Source organism: Molothrus aeneus, chromosome 4, assembly GCF_037042795.1.
Source record: "Molothrus aeneus isolate 106 chromosome 4, BPBGC_Maene_1.0, whole genome shotgun sequence".
In the NCBI taxonomy this organism is placed as follows: Eukaryota; Metazoa; Chordata; class Aves; order Passeriformes; family Icteridae; genus Molothrus; species Molothrus aeneus.
Window position 1 is genome coordinate 50,331,867 of NC_089649.1, and position 18,844 is coordinate 50,350,710.

General features: G+C 40.4%; 1 protein-coding gene across 3 annotated transcripts in view; it reads left to right on the top strand.

Annotated features, from left to right (window-relative positions):
• The window catches only part of APBB2 (amyloid beta precursor protein binding family B member 2), a 165,270-nt gene extending 147,535 nt beyond the window's left edge, over positions 1–17,735 (top strand). For all 3 annotated transcript variants that reach the window (XM_066548483.1, XM_066548484.1, XM_066548485.1), the window contains 6 exons: positions 9,451–9,565; positions 10,132–10,219; positions 11,316–11,399; positions 11,898–12,013; positions 12,785–12,964; positions 13,584–17,735. In XM_066548483.1, coding sequence (XP_066404580.1) covers positions 9,451–9,565; positions 10,132–10,219; positions 11,316–11,399; positions 11,898–12,013; positions 12,785–12,964; positions 13,584–13,751 — 751 coding nt within the window. In that variant the 3' untranslated portion in view covers positions 13,752–17,735. The remainder of the gene's footprint in view (positions 1–9,450; positions 9,566–10,131; positions 10,220–11,315; positions 11,400–11,897; positions 12,014–12,784; positions 12,965–13,583) is intronic.
• The last annotated feature ends 1,109 nt before the right edge of the window (positions 17,736–18,844 follow it).

An 18,844-nucleotide genomic window follows, 5' to 3' on the forward strand; every position in this document is an offset into this window, starting at 1 on the left:
TGAGTTTAAACAATGTAAAGTTTGCACAACCTGCTTTCTACTCTTTGAGTTTAAACAGTGTAAGGTTTTGCACCACCTAAAGAATTATTCTTGTTTCTTTTGTCAGTGTCTGCTGTAGAAGGTGTTATTTTGGAAGAAGGAAGGTTCATGCACTTTCTGTGTCTATTTATACTTTCTGCATACTACTTCCCAGACTTCTGTGTGGTATTTTAAGCTTTATTACCTCCCACCATTGATATGTCTGCACTGCCTTGCTGAATTCAGCTGATGCCTGTTGGCTTCATTGCATGTTTACAATACAAACTTCAGAGCAACAAGATTCAATGAAAAAAAGGTAGAGAGGAAATAGTGGCCGTATGCTTAGAAATGCTGTGCTACAAACAAACAGTGTATGATACATGTGCAGCACTTTTCAGCTACCCTCTCTTATCATATGCTGGAGCTCTGTCTGCTTGAGTGCTTTCTAACTTGCTCTTTCTGTTTCTTCATGCTTCCCTGGATTCAGAGAGAGGTAAATTATTTTCATTTTTCCATTTTTGTGTTTATCCTTCTGGTGTGCACTGAAAAATGTTGTATTGGTTTCTTGTATCAGCGAACAGAAGCTCAACTGAAGTGAGTAAATTCATATCTGTCACCTTTTCAATTTGCTGTTAACAGAATTGTCCAATTGATACTGGCTGTTGGTTGTTTTGGGTTTATTTTTTTTCCTCAGGCCCCAAACCCTCTAATAATAGAACAGTTTAAAATCATGCAGTGCAGTGGGTTTTAGTATTTGTTTCTGGTCCTGGGATTAAATTCAGATTATGATGTGAAATGCAAGACAGTGTTAAAACCTCAGCTTTTATTTAAAAAATTGAAAAAACATGATCCTGAGAGCAGGGGATTTCACAGCTAAGTTTAGCAAGATTTGAAAAAGTAAATGTTTATTTTCTACTTTGGTATTTGTTTCCAGTCTGTCTGGGTTGCTTGCCTGTATTTTAAGTTTGAAGAAAAGTTGTCCCCAGTGGGTTTGATTTGTTTGGATGTACAAAGGGATCGTTTGGAATTCCTCACAATGCTTCCTGTTTCATGGCAGCACAGACACTAAGGCATTGTAGTCAGGTGCTTTGCAGCACAAGGGCTGCAGCCACTCCAAAGGCTCTTAGCAATAGAATTGCATCCCTCAGATGAGATTTGGGGTTTGTTTGCTCTTCTAAATTGCAAAATCTTGAAAGTGGGACTGGGTGGAAGGAATGTGGTTTAGAGATGCAGACCATTTCTCATGTTTGCTTTGTGGAATATAATGAGAATGGTTTCCAGACCTGACTTTTTTTAATCAATTCTTCAGGCAGTGTTGGCCTAGGGAAATATTTGAACTTTCTTGATTATGGCTTTGCAGTCTAATGTAGGTTTCATGCATGTGGAGAGCAGTGATCCTTCCAGCCTAGCACTGGCAAAAGTGTGCTTCAAGCAGATTGGTGTGTAGTGTCTGTGCACAACTGCTGTGTTCTCTGTCTGAATAATAAAGAACAAAGGAGAGCTAGGAAGCCTTGCTTATAAAACAAATCACACTGGAGAAATTAACTATTCTGCTGTAGTCTTCTGTCTTCAGTTAAATCTGTTATAGAGCTTTGAGCATCTCAACTTGATGTATCTCTTCATTAAATCTTTAAATATTCCTTTTAAACAAAAGCCCATGTCTTCCAATTAGACCTGGAAGACAGAAGCATTGTCAAAAATATCTAAATACTAATTTGTCAAAGTCAAATTTACAGGATCTGCTGCAAAGAGGCTGTTCAGAGGTTCACAGGCATAATAACACATTCATTTACTTAAAGGGAATTCAGGATTCATCATGCTGGCCATCGTGAGGAGTTAAAGCACCACTTTACAATGCTTCCAGGGAAAAGCAGCACCTATAATGGCCTTGACAAACTATCTCATTTCTGTGCCTTTTCTTTGAAAACTGCTGCACAAGGGTAGGAAGGCACCCTCCTGCCCATGCACATTTCAAAATTATTGTGAAGTAGTTAAGGAAAATACCAACATAACACCCTGAAAAATCTTTGTTGACCAAGTCAGTGGCCAGTGATTTTTCATAAGATCTGTCCCAGAAGTTCTGTCTTTGTTCAATCCATCTATAAAACAAGCAGAGCTCTGAGCCTCTGATTGACTTTTGAGTCTGCCATGCCTGTCTAGCAGTGGGCGAGCAGCAGCAATCCCTGTCTGGCCCCAGGCCCAGCTGGCTGTGACATACTGGTGTCTGTATGGCTCCTTGGGCTGCCAGTCCTGCAGGAGATCAGTTCCCAGGGCACCCCCTTGGTGGTGACCATGGCACATGGGACAGACTGTCCTCCTTGCCATGATGGTGGTGCTTTGGCCATGAGATTGTGAGCTGAGCCTGGGAAGGAGGACCACCATGGGACATAGATTTAAGCTGTACAATCTGTACTGTTGTCTCTGTGCTAACAGAGCTCATGGATCTGGAGAATTGCACTTTGCCATGACTCCAGCTGATGCAAACCTGTGGCCCTTTGCAGGAATAGAATAAAACCCTTGGTGTAGAGAGGGAAATGCTTTGTAACATCTCAGAGCCACCTTGCATGCTAGTGAGGCTGGCAGGGCTCCTGTCCCCTGGGCACAGGAGGAGGTGGCAGGCAGCACTGAGACCCTGAAAGCCCATCTGGGACCAGCTTTTGCAGCTGCCTAAGCATCAGGCTGCAGGAAGGAAATTGGAGTGAAAGTCATGCAAATGCTTCAGGCTTGGAAGTGCTGGGCTCTGAAGGGCTGAGCTGCGTATCAGCCCTATCAGCTCTGAGAGGGTTTGAACAAATTTTGGAAGCACACAGAACTGTGGCAATGATAAGACATCAAAGAAAACCCTGCAGCTGTGAGTTTTAGAGCTGCCAGATTAAAGCCTCTGAGAATCACACAAAGTAGCCATAGCTCCTCCTTCAGAGTTAGCAAGTGACATTATCAAGGAACGAGGCAAGCAGCCTTTCAGCAGGGGATAATTTGCCCTACAAACTTTATGCTTGAATTAGAAAAACAAGCTACACTCTGTGAATGCCAGACCATTTGAGGAGAATTTTTTAAAATGCAGAACTGATGTTTTGAAATCAATTTTCAAATTGTGTAAAAACTAAAATAAGAAAAGCATCCCAAAAGTCTCCCTCCCTCTTCTTGGGGAGGGCATTTTAACTGCTTGGATCCAAAATTCATCACCAGGGTAATGTCATGGTGGCCAAGTGTGCTGTAGCTGGAGAGTAGCTGAAGAGGTGGAGGAGCTCTGTGAGGTGAAGCACTTGGAGTGAAGAAAAAGAGAAGGTTTTAATGTGTGTTTAGGATTTCCAGCAACTGTCAGAAACACAGGGAAAATTCTTTCTCCCACACATCACTTCCAGCTCTCATCACTGAGGGGAGAAGAGTACATGTGGCTGCTGTCTAACAGAAATGGGAAGGAGAAGACTCTTAGGAATAGTTATTTTTCTTCCTCCTCCAGGATTTGATTCCACAGTGTTGGCTGTATATTCACCTGGAGAAGGGGCTATGAGTTTCATTTGGAACAGGTGGAAGGGAAGCAGTGGTTTCACTTGGTATCTGTCTGGTAGTTGAAAGGTCCTCAGTAAATCTTTTGCAAACATATTTTGCAGTGTTTTTGAATGCTGCTTGTTTCATCTAATTATAATTTTCTTACCTTTGGATTTTTTCTCCCTAACTTTGCAAGTTCCTTGGTGGGACCATAATAAAAAGACAAGTGAACTGAACAGAGTCACAAACATTATTTCAGCCATAAGCCATTCTCCTATGTGAACAAGAAGCCTGGATAAAAAGCTTGAAATGTTAATGCAGAGGATCTGTAATTTCTAACATACGTGTTACTGCAGGGTTTCTTGCACCTCATCATCTCAGCCATTTATGATACTAGAATATTTGTGTCATGGAAAAACCCACCTGAAGATGGTCTTGATGGCATTATATTTACCTGCTTTTATCACCTGCCTCCTCTCCCTTCTCTTGCTTTTCTCCTCCTCTGCTCCCATGGACATTCAAGCCTTGACAGGGAATGGCAGTCCCCTGCCAGGTGCCTCTGACCCTGCTCTGCAATAGAGGTGGCTGCTCTCCCTTTCGTGTTTCCTGCTTTCATAAGTCCCTGGTGAGCTGTTTGCAGGAAAGCAAAGTGAAGCCTGGGAGTTACAGGCTCAGGAGATGATTTCCCCACAGCCTGGGGTATCTGTTCCCTGACCCTGCAGTCACAGAAGTCTGTACACCAGTACAGAGAAATCACCTCCTCTAGGCTGTTCTGGATGAATTTCAATCAATTTTAAGACAAACCCAGAGAATATAATTTTGTGGTTCAAGGATTCTTGTTACAATATGTAATACATAAATCTGGAAGGAAATGTACATTTTCCTGCATGTGTGTCATTTTAATGTAGGTGTTTTAAATAGCAGCAATTCAATTTTATTGAGAAGAGTAAAAAATTGTATTTCATACTTTAAGGCTAGAATGTTAGGGGTTTTTAACCAAAAGGATTAATGCAATTCTACATTCCTCTACAGTCTTTTGAAGAAATGAGTTTCATGTGAGAAGGTAATGGAGGATGTGCTACTCTTCTAGGCTGTGCTTAATTGGGATGCCTCCTAGGAGTTTAGCCTAATAGTGGCAAATGGTTATAACTGCTACTCAAACAGGACAGCATTAGCATAAATTGCTTTTAATGTGATTATATTCATCCAAGGTTGAGCAGCTAAGTGATGCTTAGCCAGGTGTTAAATAGGTATGATTATCTAAGGTTTAGTCAATGACTGTAGCCATTTGCCAATTAAAGAGAGTAAAAGAGCAAATAGAGATTTAATTCCCTTCTACTTAGCACCTTACATTGTCTTTTCAACTCTCAAAATTGCTTTTTAAAATGTCTTTCTCTATTTCTGTATTCTTTCAAAATAAATTACTACAAAATTTTAACTGTTCAGCAGAACCAGTCTTACCCAGTCTTGCACAAAGTAATTCTTATCTACTCTTTTGTTTTTCTAGCTTTTGTCCAGATTACTGATTTATATACAGTTCCTATAACTGGAAAGTTATTAGTGGATGATGTAGTGTGCAAATTATATTTAAAAAATTTTGAATTACCTTCTATGCAGCACTTCTTTATAATCCTGTATCAATTGAAGTGTTGCACTTCTGTTATAAAATTTCGAGAGTATACAGCTTTGTTTGCAACATCATTCTCCCACTAAACACCTTGCTGCTCTCCCCACTGACATGGAATGAAATTTTACTAGGAGCTGCCATTCAGATCCCACTGATTTCATGTGCACACCCCTGTGGAGACAGAGACTCAGCCAGCGAAGGAGATGTGATGTTAACCTGTGCTGGCTCTCTGACCAGCTGTGGGCTTTGTAATGGCTTCTTCATTTCTTTTTTTCCTTGTTTTCCTAGCAGAATGCAAAGATAGGGGAGTGGTAAGAGAGGAGGCATTTGCCCTTTTCCATAAATTTCTATTGCAAACACGTTGCTCAGCACTTCTTCATTATCCCAGGGGCCTGTTGCACATAAATCTCACTTAAATGTTAATCAGCTTCAAGTGAGCTGCAGTCAAATGAAGGTTTATAGATGAAGCAACCCAGAAGGGATCTGAAGTGGAGGAAGAATCAGAGACTGGTCTTCTGCCTTACTTGGGATTCAAGGCTTTGGACAAAAAAGAAGCTGTTCCATTGTGGTCCAATGTAGGGAAACACAAAACTTTTCCTAAGTTTTATTGTTGCTGTAGGAAGCTGATGCTCTGAAATCCTCAGAAAGCCATGCCTTTCTTCTCCAAGCCAAACCATGGAGCTCTGCTCTCTGGGTGCCTAGAAATGCCTGAAGCAAGGCTCCTGCTGGCAGTGGAGGAGCCAGCTGCCACCAGCCAGTGCCCATCTCCAGGTCTTGGCTGCTGGGCTGCCATGTAGGGCCACTTGTGCGAGCATCTGGGTGACGTCCATGAATTCATGGCATCAGTGGTACTGTCTGTGCACTGCCACGAGGGGGAAGGATGGTTTGTGTGCTAATTTTGATTGATGATTGGAAAACAGATGGTGCTGGCAGGGTTGAGTGTGATGTGGTACCACAGGTTTAGAAGAATTCACATTTCATACTTTGTCTCAGTAGATGCAGGCCCTGATCATCTAAAGCTCTATGTATTTTCACAGTCCATGAGTGTGATTAGCTGGTTTACTTTGTTCAAGCTGTTCAGGTACTTAAAGTGAAACTCAGGTGTGTGAGGCTGCAACACCACCACCAGGGTTTTATTAGCTCCCAGTACTTGAAACTGCTCTACTGGCTGGTGTTTCATTTTCTTCTGTAATTGTGTTACACAGCCTTGTTTATGACTGCATACCATCACAAGCAGAAATATTTACAGGGGCTGCAGGACCAGGTGCTGGAGGGGCAGGACACAAGCCTTGCATGCAGCACTGAGGTGTGGGCCAGGTCCTGGCAGCTCCTTCCTAACACCCACCACCAATCCCAGAGGGTTTTTATATGGCACCTTGTTTGATGTTTTTTCCCTTAGCCACAAGTTTTTCATAGGCTGCAGGTGATCCATACCCTCTTCTCCTGGAGTCCAGCTAGGAGTCTCCAGCCTGCTTTTGATGAGTTAAGTGAGGAGGAAACCATTCTAAAGCAAGGCTTGGCACATGTTCAGATGAGCCAAAAGCACCAGTCTTTTTCCAGGAGCAAGATTCCAGCTGAAACTCAGCATCTTGCAGTGCAGAAAAAAGGAACAACATGCAAAAAGCTCTTGTGGCCAAGGGACTTGGGGAGGAAGCCTTGGAGCATCTTCTGTAATAGACAGCACCTTCCTGGTTATTGCTGTGTGATTTTTCCTGCAGGTCACCATCAGCTGGATAAAGCTGTCCCAAAGGATTCCTGTGTCTCACATGCTGCCAGGGCAGTGCTGCAGCCAGAGACAGCCAGTGCAGCCCATTCTCCATGCAGGAAGGGCTCAGGGGGAATGTGCTGCCCCACTGCCTCCTGTGCCCTGATGTGTGCCACCACTGCATGCAGGGGGGTGGAGAGGGGCCCCCAGCTCCACTGTGTTTCTGCTTGGTTCTGTCATGTGGAATTGCTTTCAGATCTCATGCTCTGACAGTTTTATGTGGCTTGGGGTTTTTTAAAATATTATTCATCAGTCTTCAGGTTGCAAAGCACTTAGATGGAGCAACCACCTGTACCTATTACTGAGCAGCCCTTATATTGCAAGGGCTCACGAAGAGCAAAATCTGCCATTCAATGAGGTACAGGCACAGTAGTTAACTGCAGGACAGGGTCTGTGTCTTGTACAGAGCAGGAAGGGCAGCAATCCATTTGCCACAGTCTCTGATTCTCCCTGGATAGCTTCAGTGTAAAATTCTTCAATTCATGGAGCATTTAAAATGAATTTTAAAATTGGCCATCCCTGCTACATTAAACCCTGCTCAGAATATTTACAGACTTATATATACAGAAATACTTTAGTTTATACTAGGCCTGTGGCTTAGGAATATCCCTCCTATCTCTTCACCACTGAGATCTCTTCACATGTTTTTATTGATGACATGGATGAGGGTTTAGAGTCCTTTATTAGCAAATTTGCAGATGACACTAAGCTGGGAGCGTGTGTGGATCTGTTAGAGGGACGGAGGGCTTTGCAGAGGGACTTGGAACGGTTGGAGGGATGGGCAGAATCCAATGGGATGAAGTTCAATAAGTCCAAGTGCCGAGTCCTGCACTTTGGCCACAATAACCCCCTGCAACGATATAAGCTGGGGACAGTGTGGCTGGACAGTGCTCAGGAGGAAAGGGACCTGGGGGTGCTGGTTGACAGTCGGCTGAACATGAGCCAGCAGTGTGCCCAGGTGGCCAAGAAGGCCAATGGCATCCTGGCCAGTATCATGAACGGTGTGGCCAGCAGGAGCAGGGAGGTCATTCTTCCCCTGTACTCAGCACTGGTGAGGCCACACCTTGAATATTGCGTCCAATTCTGGGCCCCTCACTTTAGGAGGGACGTTGAGATGCTTGAGCGTGTCCAAAGGAGAGCAACGAGGCTGGTGAGGGGCTTGGAACACAAGCCATATGAAGAACGACTGAGGGAGCTGGGGTTGTTCAGCCTGGAGAAAAGGAGACTCAGGGGTGACCTTATCACCCTCTTCAACTTCCTGAAGGGTAGCTGTGGTGAGCTGGGGGTCGGTCTCTTTCTCCGGGCAACAACCGACAGAACAAGAGGACACAGTCTCAAGCTGCGCCAAGGGAGATGCAAGCTAGAAATAAGGAGGAAGTATTTTACAGAAAGAGTAGTCAAATACTGGAATCATCTACCCAGGGAGGTCGTGGAGTCACCATCCCTCGAAGAGTTTAAAAAAAGACTGGATGTGGCACTTGGTGCCATGATCTAGTTGAGGTATTAGAACATGGGTTGGACTCGATGATCTTAAAGGTCTCTTCCAACCTAGAATTTCTGTGTGTCTGTGTGTCTGTGAGAGCTTTGCTGGTAATTATTTATGTGTAAAACAGAAAGACACTGAAAAGAGACTTCAGGCATAAGAGACTGGAGCAAAGTCCAGAGAAATCTGAAGGTAGCAAGAGGGTCACAAAGTAGGAATGAGCTGTGGTTGCTTGGAGGACATGAAAAAGCAGAGGTGCAAGACCAGCAAAGAGAGGCTGGTACAGCAAGGATGGCAGCTGGGCAAAGCCAGGCTTCTTCCTGGCTCAGTTGTATCATTTGGACTGTCTCAGAAGAGCTCCAACTCCTAAGCAGCCTGAGAACAAATAAACCTAGTCATGGCACTTCCTTTATCTGTGCTAGAAGGCTGTACTGTGCTGTGGTGACTAGCCAGTACAGTGCAAAAATCCCTTTTGTAGGGCAGCTTTATTGAACTTTTGAAAAAATAAGGTCAGAAATTTAGGGCAATTAGTGTGAGCAAAGCTCAGCAGGTTCACATCTCCCTTTTGCAACCAGATCTCTAATTACTATCTGCATATTTTAAACACTTTATACAGTCCTTTGAAATATGCTTTTTCTCTGACTAGAGTGTTGTATGCTGTTTCTTGGGGTTTTTTAGCAGTTAAGAGCTGCATATGGATTCTGTCTTAATATGTAATTCTCTCTCTGCTTCATCTTCAGTAACATATTTGAGTAAATTTTGTTGTTTATTTACAATTGCATTTGGAATTACAGGTTGTAACTTGAGTAAGTTGCATGGTTAGGAAACCATAATGAGCTTTTGAATTATATAAATTAAGGTTTTGAATTATATAGATTAGATACATGTTTCATGGGTAAGCAGTTTACTACGTTTGTAGACCTGCTTTGTCGAAGGTATGTATTTTGTACCTTAAGAGCTGGGATATACACCTGTTAAGCTGAAGTAGGACTTGCAGTTTTGGAAATACAACTGATTTTAATGTTTAGCATGTTTCTAATGTGTCCATTTATCTTGTTTACACAGAGACTTTGCTTACGTGGCAAGAGACAAGGACACCAGAATTCTGAAATGTCATGTGTTTCGATGTGACACACCTGCAAAAGCCATTGCTACAAGTTTACACGAAATCTGCTCAAAGGCAAGTGGATTTAAAATCACTTGCATTTGTCTGTTCAGAGGTCCCTGAGCCTTATACATGTAATCAGCAGTTGTTTGCAGTGCCAGTTTTGTTTATATAACTGGCAACAAGAAAGAGTGTAGAGAATTTGTAAGGGAAAGGATGCAAATGCATGGGAATTATGGGAGACTGGGCATTTAGATTAGAGGAGGAGGATATGTGCCTTTGATTTGACAAGTGTGTATAGAGGCCAAAGGCTTTCCTGAATAATAAAGAAGCTGCAGGTTCAAAATGGGAAAAGAACACAGAGGCTCAATTAGTAATAAACAATGATGTTAAACTCCATAAATAAATCAGACCTTGTTTGAATGGTGTTATTCAATGGTATTATCCTGCAGGACACAGAAAAACAGTTGCTAACCTTAAAATTATTAACTGTTAAAATTGTTATTTAAAAAGAATAACCTGCTTAGTCATGTACCCTCTTACTTATTTCAGATTTCAGAAATAGGGTTGTAAAAGGAGTAGATTGTAGTTGGTGCTGTGCTATATTTTTTTAAATGCTTCATTATCACTGTCTTCTTCAGATTATGGCTGAACGGAAAAATGCTAAAGCTATGGCTTGCAGCTCCTTGCAAGACAGGACAAATGTCACCCTTGATGTTCCTCTGCAAGGTACTGTGTGTTACAGCTTGTATCCTCAGGATGGTCCTGGTTTAGATAAGTGTTGTTTCTGATGCAGATTTTGACAAAAATGGAGCATGCTGGGTGGAGAAGTCAGGAGTGCATTCCTGATGTATCTGTAATATAATCTATTATATCATTAATCTATAATGTATCTGACTGATTGTAATCTGTTCCTGTATTACTTTAAGTATTTTTCTAGGTTATGGTGACAGTTATGGAGTCCTGCTCAGTTATGTCAACTTGTGCATTTCCTCTTTTATTTTGAAATTCAAGTGTTTCAAACACAGTCATACTTATTTGTGGCTACTCAGGATATTGTCTTTCTCAAATCAAAATACCTCCTGACTTGAGACTGCACCAGTTGGCCAAATCTTCCTTAAAACCAGAATATACTCCAGTTACTCACTGGATTCAGAAGTGCCATAGGAGACTCCTCGTAGGTTTCAGCATCTATTTTAGCAACTTCTGAGGCAAGGGTGCAAGTGCTGGGATGTCATCCAGCTTTTGCAGACTTTACTGCATGGTAGAAGGAAGTTGCCTTTGTGTGCTGTTGTCATATCTTAGTAGCTGCTGTTTTGAAACTATTCCAGGAGAACAAATATACTTTGTATTAGCTTTACAGCAAATTATATGCCTCTAGATCCACCAGTTTGTACTGAATATCTTGCTCCTAATCCATTAATCAGTTTGTGCAATGGTCTGTGTAATGTGTACTGTTCAGGCAGTAGTATTGATTACTTGGAGACTGTGTTTAACATGTTAGCAAGGATGGTATTAAAGAAGATTACAGATTTTACATAGTTGTTGTAGTGAAACTTAGGTCTATACATCTCAGAGACCCATATTTTCTGTGTTTTAATATGCCAGCATTATAATGTGATTCTATGCTTAGCATAGACCAAAAATTGCTTTAGAAATTATTGAGGCTTGTTCTTGTTAGAAGGAATAAAAATTTCCTTAAATCAATGCAATACCTTCAGAGTACAATTAATGAGTAAACAGTTTTATGTTATTGATGAAATAAAAGTGCCTTTTTTTTCCTGTGAATGCTGATTAATAGAAATTGACTTTTGTTCCCATGCAGTAGATTTCCCAACACCAAAGACAGAACTGGTGCAGAAGTTTCACGTCCAGTACCTGGGCATGCTACCTGTAGCAAAACCTGTGGGTATGTAACACTTAAGTGAATTCCAAAGTTCCTTGCTTAAACTCTAATGGTTCATCAACTGCTAGTGCATGACTTCTGGAGGGTAGCACCTCTTCTGTTTCAGTCACACGAATCAGGCATGAAGACATCCAATATTCAGGGCATCACATGAACATTTGTTTTGCAAACAGGGTATTTTAGGAGCTGCCAAGAAGGCAGAGTTTCTTTCTACAGCTTTTTCTGAATACGAGCTCTGCTACTAATGAGAAGGGCCCTAGAGAACTGAAACAATACAAAAGCTAAACAAGATGCTATCCTGGTTTTTTGTAAGCCAGAGGCACCTGCTTTGCTCTTCCAGGTGGAGAAATACAACTTCATAATACCTTCTTCCATTATCAAATTAATTTTAATAAGGAATCCAAAACAATCTGTTTTCTATGCTGCTGTGTAAAGATAAAAAAAATCTGTTGTTTTTTATATATATATTATTTTTCAGTGTTGCATTTTATTCTTTTTTAGGAATGGATACTCTGAACAGTGCCATTGAAAGTCTAATGGCTTCCTCTAGCAAAGATGACTGGTTGCCAGTTACCATGAACGTTGCTGATGCTACTGTCACAGTCATCAATGAAAGAGTAAGGCAGACTGTGTTGTTTAAAACACAATTAAAATAATATGAGTGTTGAAATCCAGGAACACAGAAATGCTAGTAGGGTTAATTTAAACTAAAATTCATTTGCTTATTTTGCATTTTATTTCTTTCCAGAATCTGCAGCGGCTCTTACTGCTCATATCAGCTTCCATTTTATTTAGCATTCCAAGCATGTTTTCAGAAATAAATTATCATAAATATTCATTGGATAATTAAATTCAGTGTTTTCCTTTCTAGGAATTTTGAGTGTAATATGTTGTAGGTTAAGCCCAAAGTAGTAGCAATCCTAAATTCCAAACTGCATTTGCCTTACTCTTGGTATGGGAGCCAAGAGCAATATAAAAATCTGTGTTACAGAAGAAATGTAGAGCATTTTCCATAGAGCTTAATACAGTGAGACTTACTAATGCTATATTTTATATATGTTTTTTGATGATGTACTAGACCAACTTCTCTATAACATACCAGTGATAGGGGAGCATATTTTGGAGTCATTATACCCGTGTATCCATGTTGTTGGTTTCTTCACAAAACAAGCAGCTTCCAAAGTGTACAACATTTTAAAATTTTGTGGTGATGCTCAAAGCCTCAGTGACAGCTTAGAGGAGGAGATCCAGCCCAGGCCTGAGCATGCTTGGGTCATACAGATAAGAAGGAATTACAATAATGTATCAGGATATCCTCCCATTTAATCAAACCTGAAAGTTCCACAGAGCATCCAGTAGTAACGCTCAACCCTTTGGTTCCTGAGCAGAATGAAGAGGAGGTCATGGTGGAGTGTCGTGTGCGGTTCCTGTCCTTCATGGGAGTAGGCAAGGACATCCACACCTTTGCCTTCATTATGGACACAGGAAACCAGCACTTTGAGTGCCATGTTTTTTGGTGTGAACCTAATGCAGGCAATGTATCAGAAGCTGTTCAGGCTGCTTGTATGGTAAGTAACCTTCTTCAAAGGCATCTAATAGCACTTTAGATTTTCGCTGCCTCCATAAATTAGCACTTTTTCAAATTTGTAGTTATATTCATTTCAAGGCAGAGAAAAGAAAGATAGAAATAGGAATTAATATTATTATATATTTAATCAATTAAAATCCAAACATTTTAATGTTTGAAACACCAGCTTAGTGAACAATGCCTTACTCTTTATTAATGCCTACTCTTAATTATTTTCTCTCCTAACCTCTGCAGCATCTATGTAAATTAGAAATCTTTTCTTTTACTACACAAATTATCTAATGCCAAAAAAACATTTTGCTTGTATTCATGTTTCGAAATCCAGAAAATAATCCTTTTTCAAGAGTAACTGAACACAGAAAACTTACTTTTCAGTTTTCAAATGGGTATTTATATGATTTATACCCATATTTGTTGTGTGCTAATGGACAGTTTCTGCCCAAACATTGACAGACCAATTTCCAATTAACTTCAGCTGAGCTTTTTGTCACAGCCAAAGCAGATGTTTGACTAATGAGAAAATATAGAAGTGTATTTGAAAGGGTCAGTGAAGTTACTTGCTCCAGAAATGGTTACAGAGTGGCTTTGCTCTGTTGCAGTTACGGTATCAGAAGTGCTTGGTAGCCAGACCTCCTTCACAGAAAGTCCGGCCACCCCCGCCGCCCGCAGACTCGGTGACCAGGAGAGTCACGACCAACGTGAAAAGAGGAGTCTTGTCCCTCATTGACACTTTGAAACAGAAACGTCCGGTCCCCGAGATGCCATAGCTGCTTCACAGAGAAGGTTCTCCCACCAAGTGACTGAAGATTGCAGTGGCCACCCTGAGGCAAATGAACGGACCATGTCTGCCCTTCCATTGCAGTTGCTGATGCTTTCTCTTCAGAGAATTTACCCCTATGGAAACAATGTTACACAAGCATGTTCTCTCCTTCCTGCCACCATCGCCTGATATGAAAAGAAGCATGAATAATTTTTTTGCTGTCAGTGAGTTACATCATGGGCAATGGAAGGTCTGTTTGATTGTAAACACATGAACATTACCTAAACTCACACAAAAAAGAGAATATGGCCACGTCCCTCCCAGTGAACTCGTGCTAAAATCCTTGGAGTGAATGATGCCTGAATTAAAAATTTCACCTTCTTGAGCTGGATTTGTCATAAACCAATCTTAAATCCTACAGCACTTTGCTCTGTTTTCAACACTGGAATACGTATCAAGTATTAGCTACCATTGAATTACTGTAGATTAAATACCCAGTTTTATTTTTTACAGAACTGCACCTGTTAGTTTTGAATTGTTTGTCAGCATTGGTCTAGCAACTACTTTAACATCTCCCTGACATGTTTTTGAATCGTAGTGTCATTTTGTCATCTTCTGGTTACACATTATGGTCTTACAGAAGAATTTTGTTTAAAACCAAACCAATGATGAAAAATACAGAAGTGTTTTCAGTTATTGAGTTGCAGGGCGATCCAGTGAAGCTTTTAAGCTTTAAACAGACAAATTCAACTGCTGGCCATTAAATTTATTCTCCTAAATCTATCATTAATTCATCAAAAATAATTTGTTTCATGGAGGGCTCAAACCAATCAGGAATAAGAAGAAGTAGTTAGTGATTTTATTCTCTTACAACTGTTATAGAGACTAAACTATTCCATACCTTTTCTATACAAGTGTTTGATGAAATGTTCAGTTCAGTCTCTGGTTGCATAATTCCCTCTTCCCCTTGGAGTTTGTTGCTGAATACTTAGCATGCCAGAAGAAGAAGAATTACATTTCTTGTTATTTACAAAACTTCCTGAAATTTATTTTACTTTCAATGCTCTTGTAACAAAATAAGAAGAGAGTTGTTTTTTAACAGGGTAGTGTTTCAGGTAGTACAATTGGATTTCACTGCTTTTGCTCCATAGACTTCATCTGATTGATTTGCTTTACACACCTGCAGACCCTCAAAATCAGCCCAGCATTGCCCTCAAAATTGTACCTCAGGCTGATTTTGAAATGCAGTCCTGCATCTTCAGTCTCTTCCTTTGTCATCTTCTGTCTAAACCTGCGGATTGGTACAGATTTTGGAACATTATGTTTAACTAGTGTTAAAAATGTTCTGCCTCCATTTATAGCTAGGTTCCAAACTGTAACTGTCTCCCAAGTCTGCAAATCTTGAGATAAAGGAGCACTGGCAAAGTTCTTGTTACAATAGCTCTTTTTTTTTAATATGCAAGAGACTGTTATAAACAAACTATTTTCTTTTTTATTTCCTTGTTTGAAGAAATTAATGACCACACCTGGCGAAGTAACTTAGGAACACAACAGGGAAATAATGATGATTCAAGAAATTTCTGTGCTGAAAAATGCAGGAAAATCATTACCAAACTCAGTGTGATGTATGAGCAAGTGTCAGGTGAAGGCTGGCTATGCAACTATTGTAATTAAATTTAGCTTTCTACAATACCCTCTGAAGAGCTGATTCTCTAAGGATCTCAGATCTCTTCATGACCACGATCCTGCACCTCAGGCACTGAAGCAGCTCTTTCCCCTCTCAAGGCTCACACTCTTGCCACCTCCTTTGCACCACCTCTATGCCTGCACAGCTGGAGAAGCTGCTTATGCTGAGTGCACAGGGAGGGCTGGAGGGGAGGGGGTGCAAACAAACCCACCTGTGGCTGAACTGACCACGGAGCCAGATCACAAAGCATGGGGATGGCAGCTTGCATATAGCTTATGTAGTTCCCAGTCCTGATCCCAGTCACCCTGCTAGGAGCAGTGTAAAACTCACTTCTAGCACAGAATCACAGAACTGTTTGGTTTGGAAGAGACCTCAAAGGTCATCTCATTCCAAACCCTATCAGAGGACACTTTCCACCAAAGCTGTCTATCCAACCTGGTCTTGAATATTTCCAGGGATGACTGCTGTCAAACTGTGGTGGCTAACAGGTACCCTTAGGTAGGATTGTGAGGTTAAAAGTTCCCTTGTTCATCCTTGTGCTAGTGATTCACATTTTATTTTATTTTATTTTAAATTAAATACTTTGACAGTATCTTTTTAAAGTTCCTGCTGACAACGTCATGATTTGAGATTGGCAACTGTTGTACAGCAGTGAATTAATTTTAAACAGTATAATGGCATTTTTTCATTGCATCTGCACCATGGTGATTCTCCCCAGGAGAGATCCAGACTCTCTTTAACTAAACCAACACTTAGCAAACAGCAGTGTAAAGGTTCTACATCCATGTTGTCAAGGCTAGGAACATCTGGTTAGCTTTCATTAGCAATGGATGCAACTGCAGGCAGGGCTGAGGAGAAGACAGAAGGGTATTTGAAAAGCTGTGCATCACTCGCCAGTGTATGTTTTAAGAGGTTTGTCTGTTAACAAAATGCTGTTGATTTTGCAAATATTTAAGTAGTGTGCTTGATGATTTGACTATATGTGGCCTTTTTGCTTCAGTAGAGCTCCTAATTCTCCAAAAGATTTCATATACACCCAGGTGTTTGCAGAATCAGAGCCTATTGCAAAGCCTATTATTATCTTTTGTTTCACAATATATTCAGACACTCTTTTTACCATGGCCAAAAAAAGTATGTATGAGGTGTGTGTGTGTTTTTGAGCAACTGCAATTGTTCTAGTTGATGTTATAGCAACCCTTCAGTTATCTATGCATTTTTTATAATACCTAGTGATTCTGCAGGCCGGCAGCCATGTTCACTATGCCTTGTATGTCTGATGTCATATTCTAACTTAACCTGTTAAATACAGCTTAAAATATTTTTATTTTATTTATTCTATTTTTACTGAAATATCCTGCTTTATTATGTTGATGTATTGTCTTTACTGGATGTGCTCTTGTAACATTCTCCACTCTGTATACTATAGGTTGCCTAAAAAAAGGCAGGCTTTGTAATTATTTATAGTCACATTTTTATTGAAGTCTGTAGAAGAATCATGTAAAGCAAAGCTAATGTCATAATTTTTTTCAATGCAAGTAGTAAGTTAGAGGTATCACATGTCAGTCAGTCATGTCATTAACACACCCCCTTGCAGAAGCAAGGAGATTTATATTCACAGTCAATGACTAATAGATAAAAGCCTTTCTTTTGAAATCTGTAGTGCTGGCTGTAGGTTTTATTTAAGCCACTTACTGTTTCATTTACAGGGGAGCAAGGAGGTGTGGGAGATGCAAGGCTATGGAGGCCACCTACAGGGTGGTTAACTGGGAATGACAAAAATAGCATAGGAATAGCACAGAATCCATTCACAGTGAAACAAGGTTTAGTGATATACTGCCTGTGCAGAGTCACCTGTACCTACAGAAATATTATGCCCTTCAGTGGCAGAGGAACAAAAATTGTGGAGTATCTAATAGCTCACACCAGGGCTGTCACTAAGGGTTCTACATTTCTTAATTTTATCAAGCATTTCATAGATCATTTACCATGGAATCTAAAAGTGTTAGTACATCACCCATGGAAAAGAGAACATTGTCATTTCAAGAGCCGGTATGGGCACGGCATTTCAGCATTACCTCCTTTCTTGGGCACATTAATTAACACATTGTCACATGTGCTGTCCCATCAACCCATGCAGGTTTGATTTAACAACAGTGAGACAGAAGGAAACAACACTGTTTATTAGCAGAGCCCAGTCTTACATAAAAGTACATGACTGACAACAAAAAGGACAATTTTCCCTGCTGTTGACCACTTCTCCATATTTAAATGTAATCTGTTCTGGAATAAATTTAGCTGCATAAAGTGATTGTCTCAACTGTTACTGCTCCATGAAACTGCAAAATTATTTTGTTCAGAATGGTGCTTGAGGGAAGGGAAGAACATACTGGTGGTTTAGAGGCAATAGCAGTACTCTGAAGAGTTTTGTATGTGGAAAGCTGAATCAACAGTTTCTAGTTAAAAAAGACAAATAAACAACTGAATTACAGAAAAATAGTTACATAAGATGCAGTTTTACTGTAAAAAGACTGTTACAGGCATCTACCTACAAGCCATCTGAAGCCAGTCCCAGGTGTTGCCACCATGTGATGTTCCATGCTTACAAAGTAAGCTGCTGACCTGCAGTTGAAATATTCACTCTCTGATATTCGTGGTAAGCCATGAAGATTCTGACTGGTTTAACCTCCATACTGTGTCAAAAATGCAAATTCCTGAAAACAAGATGAGGCCAAGTGAGGGACATCATGGCACATATGACATAAGTAGCCCAGAAATTCTGTTATTAGACACATGTGTGTTGTTTTACAAGTAATTTCAACTTTCATAATGAATTATACAGATCTTGATTTTTTTAAAAAAGATCATTATTTAACTGCAGAATCTCTTAAATTTAAGCATTTAACAACCATATTGCGAAAAAAAAATCTCCATAGTGTCCATTCCTTCCATCCAACATGTAGAATCTCTCCTCCTCCTAGATGGTTTTGAAATAAAAGAAGATTTTTTTTTTTTCTGGTTCTACACATGGCATGTGTATGGGTCTAAATCTATCCTAACAAGTTTATTCAGAAATAAGAGTAGAGTTCATTGTATTACTGGAGCAGGCAAGGAGCATGGATTGCTCACAGGGATATGCAGAGGGTGAGGGATATCTTTGTATAGGACAGCTGGCTCAGATTAAAATGCTGTAAGAAATTTTCACTGATTCAGTGAAGCAAGGATGTTTATCAGATGAACAAGAGCCAGCTGTCTACACTGCTGGGGTAATATCATTCACATCCTTTCTTAAAAAAGGTACTGCAGTGATACTGACTGGTGTGGGTGAAGACAAAATAGAGATGTTATAACATTTTCTCTGGATGGATCTAAATGCAGACCCATATGTCAAATTGGTTAAGTCCCACACTACAGTG